The 8,712-nt window shown below is 40.5% G+C and overlaps 2 protein-coding genes across 2 annotated transcripts; both read right to left on the minus strand.

Moving 5' to 3' along the window:
- Positions 1-4,037: 4,037 nt before the first annotated feature.
- On the minus strand, positions 4,038-4,927 carry LOC120552541 (putative P2Y purinoceptor 10). The gene has a single exon (XM_039790680.1). It carries the CDS (start codon positions 4,669-4,671, stop codon positions 4,060-4,062), a length of 612 nt encoding a protein of 203 aa, XP_039646614.1. The 5' UTR covers positions 4,672-4,927; the 3' UTR covers positions 4,038-4,059.
- A 1,769-nt stretch (positions 4,928-6,696) lies between these two features.
- LOC120552522 (lysophosphatidic acid receptor 6-like) lies at positions 6,697-7,776 on the minus strand. Its single transcript, XM_039790658.1, has one exon. The coding sequence runs from the start codon at positions 7,665-7,667 to the stop codon at positions 6,798-6,800; it is 870 nt and encodes a 289-aa protein (XP_039646592.1). The 5' UTR covers positions 7,668-7,776; the 3' UTR covers positions 6,697-6,797.
- Between the last annotated feature and the right edge of the window lie 936 nt (positions 7,777-8,712).

An 8,712-nucleotide genomic window follows, 5' to 3' on the forward strand; every position in this document is an offset into this window, starting at 1 on the left:
TGTCATCACACACACACACATACACACACACACATACCACACATACACACACACACATACACACACACACACATTAATATACACACACACACACACACATACACATTACACACATTACACACACATACACACAATAACACACACACACACATATTAATACACACAATAATAATATACACACACACACATTATTATACACACACACATTAATAATACACACATTACCACACACATATACACCACCACACACATACACACACACACACACATACACACACACACACACATATACACACACACACACATAGAGCATACACACACACACATATACACCACACACACACACACACACACACATATATAAACACACACACACACATATACACACACACATATATACCTGTACACATATACACACACACCACACACTTATACACACATATACACACACAAACACACACATACACACACACACACACATACACACACACCAATACACACACACACACACACACACACACACACACACACACACACACACACACACACACACACACACACACACACACACACACAGTACAGGCCAAAAGTTTGGACAAACCTTCTCATTCAATGCGTTTCCTTTATTTGCATGACTATTTACATTGTAGATTTTCACTGAAGGCATCAAAACTATGAATAAAACCAAGAAAGAAAGAGAGTGAAGGAGTGCTGCACCAGATGACCTGGCCTCCACAGTCACCGGACCTGAACCCAATCGAGATGGTTTGGGGTGAGCTGGACCGCAGAGTGAAGGCAAAAGGGCCAACAAGTGCTAAGCATCTCTGGGAACTCTTCAAGACTGTTGGAAAACCATTTCAGATGACTACCTCTTGAAGCTCATCAAGAGAATGCCAAGAGTGTGCAAAGCAGTAATCAGAGCAAAGGGTGGCTACTTTGAGGAATCTAAAATATAAGACGTTTTCAGTTATTTCACACTTTTTTGTTAAGTACATAATTCCATATGTGTTCATTCATAGTTTTGATGCCTTCAGTGAGAATCTACAATGAAAATAGTCATGAAAATAAAGGAAACGCATTGAATGAGAAGGTGTGTCCAAACTTTTGGCCTGTACTGTATATACACAGCAATTCTGTGGAATCAATGAATCTTTCATCATTAAAGTATTGCAATTAATAATAAAACTGACATATTTACAATTTTATTAAAATGTAAACATTTCTAGGTTTAATTTTCAGATCTGTTATTTATGAGTTCTTCTGACTTGAAGTCAGTTGGAATGATGAGTTCAATGAATGTACTGCTGGTCTGCACTAAACTCAAAGTAAAAAGATATTCTGTGGACTTTTTGATAGTGGCACTATGGGGCAATGCAAGGTTTCAATTGTATTGTGCAAGAGGATGCACCTGCTTCCCCACGTGCACGTGGGTTATGTGGTTCACATCCATTTCATGCTATACCGCTAGGTTGGTGGTGGTTAACGCTCCGAGAAAACCAGCGATGCAGCATGAAAAGCAGTGAAAGGAAGACTACTAGCAGACAAACAAAAACGGCTTTGGAAATGTTTTATGAGAAAGGAAATCCATTGAACATGTCTGTTTGACCTCAAGGACACACCCAATGTGTTTTAGTGAGCAACACTCAATGTAAACATAACTTTTGATTGTTTACAAGAAAACTCACCATAGTTTAAGTTGTTAAAAACATGATAGCTTAAAGGAAACTTCTCCAGAGACCTTTCTTTCTTGTAATATGAAAAATAATAAAAATGACATTATAAAAACTTGTTTTTAATACTGTGGCGAGCCCAGGGGTGTGGGGTTTCCACGTCACCTGCACCAGGAGTACAGTTGAACACAGTTGGGAAGTTGGTTGAATGTAATTTACAGCGTAGGAGGGGATTTTCAACACTACTTCACCGTCCACAATCCGTTCCCGTCGTCTTCTATCCACAAGTAATCCACAAGCTCTCATTCCCTGGTTCTCTTCCCTGTTAAACAGCTTGCTTCCCTTTTTCCTCCAAACCGAATCACTCAATTAATCCCATCTTCTCCTTGTTGGGGCAGGAAGTCCACATAAGGCTCACCTGTCCCTGCAATCGCGGCACCGACACGAGCACTAACCTAACACATGTTTTTGGTGGTGGGAGAAAACCAGAGCACTCACATGTTTATTTAAGAATGTTTACTCTTAAACAGACCGCATTTTACATTAGAATATAAGCAAGTCATGTAATAAATATATATAATCAGTAGTTTTGTCACCAGCAACAACACGTTGCTCAGTTTTGTTCCAGTAAGTTATGCATCGTAATAACGTTTAAAAAAAATCAGCTGAAGACTCCGGAAGTGACGTCGTAATTACCGCTCGGCGGATAGAAAAGATACAAATACATAATATTCGTAATATTGATGTTTTTGTCTAACGTTGTATTTGAGGAGTTAAACAATAAAGATAGCATCAATAATAAAATACAGTTTCATGCATTTGTCTCACGTATTGTGTGCTCGGCCAGCCGGCGGGCAGCATCAATCTGAAATGGAATGAAGCCCACTCACGGCAGACAGCAGAAACAGGAGCCGAACACGTCTTCCCACCCACCCCGGAAGAACTACAAGTGCTCAAGCTTTGTAACAGATTCTGGGCCGCGTCTATAGTGGGAGTTGTAGTTTTTAAATATATTGGTATATTTCTCATAAGTAGAAGTTGGTAGTGTAGAATTTTGGATACAGTGCTTGACAGTGCTTACAGTGGATAAACTTTGGAGACCATATCTACATGATAGCTGAGGTCCAGAGCTTTCTATAACAGCTGGTTTTATGTGTGTAGCACCTTCTGTTGCTAAATGACATCAGCTGAAGACTCCGGAAGTGACGTAGTAATTACCACTCAGCGGATAGAAAAGATTGCTGCACGTCAAAAAATAAAACAAATTGCTGCACGTTGTATGTGAGAATTTATACAATAAAAATACCAATAATGAAAAAATAGTGTTTTATGCTAAGCACTTTGATTTGCCTTGTCGCAGAAAAATACTAGGCCTATATAAACAAACTACAGTTGAGTGTTTAGAACTACAGCCTAATGGCTTGGTGGACTAATTGGCATTTGTTTTTACTTGTAGGCTACTGTTGTGAAAAACTAAAAACAGACCGTTGCTAAGTATAACACACCGTTGCCATGCATAGCACAGCGTTGCCATGGACGCAGTTCTGTTCCCTCTGGAGGAGAGCTATCAATAAATCTGCTGGAAGAAGATTGGCGTCGGGGTCCTGATCACCCCGTCGTTGTATTCGCTATAACAACGCTCTACGTGATCCCTTACGTACATTGAAGCGATACTGGCGTGATACTGATTCTGTGAATGAATGCCCGCATTGCATCTTGGGACATCGGCTTTGAATGCAATGCAATAAACAACAAAGCATTCCAGCTTCCCTGGCGGAAATAGACCGAAATAATAACATTAAAAGAAATACATATAAACCGTGATAAGATCTGGTGAATAAAGGTTGATTAAAACAGCGATTATTGGGCTAAAAATACCAATAATGTCAAAGCTGTATCCAGCTTCTCTGCTGCAGCCCGACTGGCAGAAAGTTTCGTGCTGTGATTACGTAAGATGCTTCTCATTGAAATACATTAGTATAAAAAACGTGACCCCGACACGTAAATCTTCAAAATAACGTGAGGGTATCACGTTCTAATAGATTTAATTTCGTAATGCCATCACGAACTGACGTGAGACTGGGTTGTTTTAGGTTTATATGACTTTGACTAAATTGAGACAGCTCCCATTGGTTATATTTCCTATTAAAGCCCATGTAGCCAACTTGGTTAGGTGACAAAAAAAAATAAAAAAATAAAAAAGGTTTCACTTTTCACCAATAGGAAACATCAGATCTGTATGATGTGAAGTGGGGTGGGGAAACAGCCACTGAAAGTCAGTTGCGCTGTGAAGGTAACCTAAATCTGTACCTCTGTTTCAGGTCAACAATTGCTCTTTGGAAGAAAAACAGAAATCCAGTTAATTTGTTGTACTCTTTAACATTATGATCTATAAAGTAGCTAGCAAGACATATCCGTGGCGTATGAGCAGGTCTCCAGCTTTTAAAGATGACAAGCAATGACACAGGCAAGAAAAATATGGTGAAAAAATCATCATGACATTCACCTTGTTGTTTATCCTTGCGGAGTCATTCAGATGTCTGTGTAGAGTCCAAGACACCAGAGCAGTGGACACAATGTTGACTGCCAGCATAGTGAGCACCAACACAGGCTGAAGATAAGCCAATGTAGACGGCAGCTTGTGACAAAATTCAAAACAGGTAGATTCATTGTTTTTGTCTAAAATGATGATGGCCCTGGAGCGGATGTTGTTGCGAAAGAGCATTGTGAAACAGATGCATGCCTTATTGCCCAGAGGCCAGGTCCCCATGGCATAAAAGTAGACCCTCATGGGCAAGGAGATGAGAAGCAGCAGGTCAGAGATGGCCAGGTTGACCATGAAGACGACACTGGGGGATTTGAGGCTGTGGCAGCGTAACAGAATCCACAGCGACACAGCATTGAGAGGCAGACCCAGCATCATTACAGATCCAAACACCGGAGCGTACGGCGTGTTCCTCATATCCCGCTCCGTTCCATTTTCTAATGTACAGTTGAACATGTTTCTCTTCTGAGGAATATGAAGTGCAGGCGAGTGAATGTAACTGTGACAAAGCCACAAGAACCGTGTCTGCTCACAAATCAGATGTCTCAAATCAGTTTGAACAAAGGTTGTTGCTACATGTGGAAGTGACTGAGAATGTTTAAACAGGAAACAACTTTGAGGTACTGCAAAGTTCAAGTGAAACTGTGTACAAGTTTAAAGTCATGTATAAGAAACCACAACCGTGTTCACTGTATTAATAAAAAAAATTGTATCTTGACACAAGTGTGACAGATTCATTCTGTTCAAGAAGGCTTATTTCTGTCAATTGTAGTACACAAGTACAGTCTATTAACACACCATCTGTACTGCACTAGCAGATATCTGCTGTTGAAATTCCAACTGAACTGGCAATCATGCTAATTAAGCAGTATATATGTACACAAACTACTGGTTGAGCAAGAAAGAAAATACTATAATTATGCATTTTTTGGTGTGCCATTATGTCAGACATACCTGTTAACAGTATCTTCAGAGAATGTAAATTATCTACCTACCATCATTTTATAAATCTTTTTCTAAAGATTTCAAGAGTGCTGTATGTATTCCACATGACTTACGAATAGGGTTGGGTACCGAACCCTGTACTTTTCCCGGTACCGACCAAATACCGAGTATTGGTTCACAGTTCACTTAAAATCAAACGGTGCCAAATGTCGGTACCTGAGAGCACATAAGCATAAGCTTATCCTTCCTCTCTGCATATTGATCAGGCTCTGCCCGGTTCGTTCCATACAAACGCTGAAGTGTGCTTTTTGCGTCGTATCCGACGCTGAAAGCCTCTGCCCAAGTGTCCGTATTTTACGAGTTGGGAGTGAGAAAGGGTTGCTTATACAGTAGCAGTGGGCTGATGCAGCACAGCACCCGGTGACCAACTTTCTTTTGTTCTATTGCCACTGCCTTTTGGTCAGCGGCACCGACAGGAGCACTAATCTAACACAGGTTTTTGGTGATGGGAGAAAACCAGAGCACTCACGTTTATTTAAGAATGTTTACTCTGATAGTATTGGAAACAATACTAACCATAATGAAGGTTAGTATTCAGTTCCAACAGCCACAGCTGTGAGGTATCTGTGTCAAATAACCGACTCGTCAAATGGAGAATGTCAACCGGATGGAAAATGTGACTGAACACCGCATTCTGTGTCTCCACGTTTGTATTTTATCAAGTTCAGCAAACGTAACTCAGTTGGTTTTACATTTTCACAACTCATGAGCTGAATTATTTAACTTTACTTTAGTTAACTCATATTGTTAAAAAGGCAGCAAGGGAATCATTTTAAAGTTGAAGCAGATTTTCATTTGTGTGTAAGATGCCTCACATCTGCACTAATTATGTCAAAGTATATGCAGGTATTTTTAGGTTTATATGACTTTGACTAAATTGAGACAGCTCCCATTGGTTATTTTTCCTATTAAAGCCCATGTAGCCAACTTGGTTAGGTGACACAGATCTAAAAGAACAGTAAGATTATTTAAACTCATGGTAACGCAGGACAGTTTGTGTATTCGATACAACTTGCCTGGGGATCCAATTTTGTTCGGATTTTTGCAGCTCAGATGGCAAAAAAATAGGGGGCTTGTTTCACATGTGTAGGTTTCACTGTTCACAAAGAGGAAACATCAGATCTGTATGACACGTGAAGGGGGGTGGGAAAACAGCCACTGAAAGTCAGTTGCGCTGTGAAGGTAACCTAATTCTGTACCTCTGTTTCAGGTCAACAATCGCTCTTTGGAAGAAAAACAGAAATCCAGTTAATTTGTTGTACTCTTTAACATTATGATCTATAAACAGACAGTTATAATGTGAAAGTGAGAATTTTATTCATAAAATATACCATAAATATGATTTTTTTGTACCTATATTTTTTCAGGCAAGTCATTAAGAACAGGTTCTTATTTACAATTGCGGCCTGACAAGTGGCAAAGCCACTTAGGGAAAGGGGAAGGAGGGCTAGAAAAATAAAATACATGAGAAATACATACGTCATCACCGTGTAACCTTTATATTGCAGATCCACACACAAATAATGCTGTTTAAACAGTATTTAACCCCACCTGTCCCTGTCTATTGTTATCACAAACTATTCTCTTGCAACAGAGGTGTCCACATCTTCTTTCCTCTTCCAGAAACCATCAAAAGAAAAGTAATACAACAGAGGATCCAGACAGCAGTTCACACTAGCAAGACATATCAGTGGTGTGCGAGCACGTCTCCAGCTTTCGAAGATGACAATCAATGACACAGGCAAGAAAAATACGGTGAACATCATCAGGTTCATGGCAAAAATCATCATGACATTCACCTTGTTGTTTATCCTTGCGGAGTCATTCAGATGTCTGTGTAGAGTCCAAGACACCAGAGCAGTGGACACAATGTTGACTGCGAGCATAGTGAGCACCAACATAGGCTGAAAATAAGCCAATGTAGATGGCAGCTTGTGACAAAATTCAAAACAGGTAGATTCATTGTTTTTGTCTAAAAATCTTGAAAATTCCACACTCTCTGGGATGTTCCACACCAACACAAACAGCCAAACAAGTACAACAGCTTTCATGGCGTTGGAAGTGGTTCGTAGATGGCGTGACCTCAGAGGGTAGACGACAGCCAGCAGTCGGTCCACGGTAATGAAGGTGATGAAGATGGAGCTGGAGCGGATGTTGTTGCGAAAGAGCATTGTGAAACAGATGCATGCCTTATCGCCCAGAGGCCAGGTCCCCGTGGCGTAAAAGTAGACCCTCATGGGCAAGGAGATGACAAGCAGCAGGTCAGAGATGGCCAGGTTGACCATGAAGACGACACTGGGGGATTTGAGGCTGTGGCAGCGTAACAGAATCCACAGCGACACAGCATTGAGAGGCAGACCCAGCATCATTACAGATCCAAACACCGGAGCGTACGGCGTGTTCCTCATATCTCGCTCCGTCCCATTTTCTAATGTACAGTTGAACATGTTTCTCTTCTGAGGAATATGAAGTGCAGGCGAGTGAATGTAACTGCGACAAAGCCACAAGAACTGCGTCTGCTCGCAAATCAGATATCTCAAGATCAGTTTGAACAAAAAGTTGTTGCTACATGTGGAAGTGACTGAGAATGTTTAAACAGGAAACAACTTTGAGGTATTGCAATGTTCAAGTGAAACTGTGTAGGAGTTTAAAGTGATGCATAAGAAATTGCAACCATTTACACTGGATTAATTCATTCTGTTTGAGAAGGTTTATTTCTGTCAATTGTAGTACACAAGTGCAGTTGCCTAGTAACGGGAACGTTGGCGAGATTGACGCTGCTCCATCTGGCTTGTTTGTTTTCAGTAATTTTACATTTTCTCACGAATAAATCAATAATTAAAGCTGCAAGCAGCGATGGCGGGGACTCGCTTCTTGCCCCGGGGTTTACTGGCAAATGCAACATCACATGTAGACCACACATTCTAAGTTTCATGTAAATTGGAATAACTTTTGCCAAGATACAACCGTTCATGTTTCGAAACCCACCTACCTACGTGTTAGCTATCAAAATTCTTTTGATAACTTTTAGTCACGAGGGTCCACCGAGTCTAGATCCAAGTTTTCGTGCAGATTGGACTCACGGCCCAGGACGAGTTAGACAAAGTATGTTTCCCATATATCGCAATGTGAAGAATTAATAAAAGAAATTCTAACAGCGCCATCTAATGGCCGATTCACTCTAAATTTGGCATGGATGCTCATGCCCCTATTTGGAAACTGTGTCATGTTTGGTGTCAATCGGAATAAATCTTGGTAAGATATGCAACTTCCTGTTTCGACAGCCCCCTACAGGAAGTTGGTCCTCTGTAACTTGTGCATTGTGTTAGCTATCAAAAATCTTTTGATAACTTTTTGTCATGAGGGTCCAATGAGTCTACGTGTACATTTTTGTGCAGATGGGTCTCACACTCTAGGAGGAGTTAAAAAAGTAGGTTTTGCTCAAAGCGAATTTGCTAATTAATAAAAAACATTAACAGCGCCATCTAAAGG

Source organism: Perca fluviatilis, chromosome 2 (genome assembly GCF_010015445.1).
Source record: "Perca fluviatilis chromosome 2, GENO_Pfluv_1.0, whole genome shotgun sequence".
In the NCBI taxonomy this organism is placed as follows: Eukaryota; Metazoa; Chordata; class Actinopteri; order Perciformes; family Percidae; genus Perca; species Perca fluviatilis.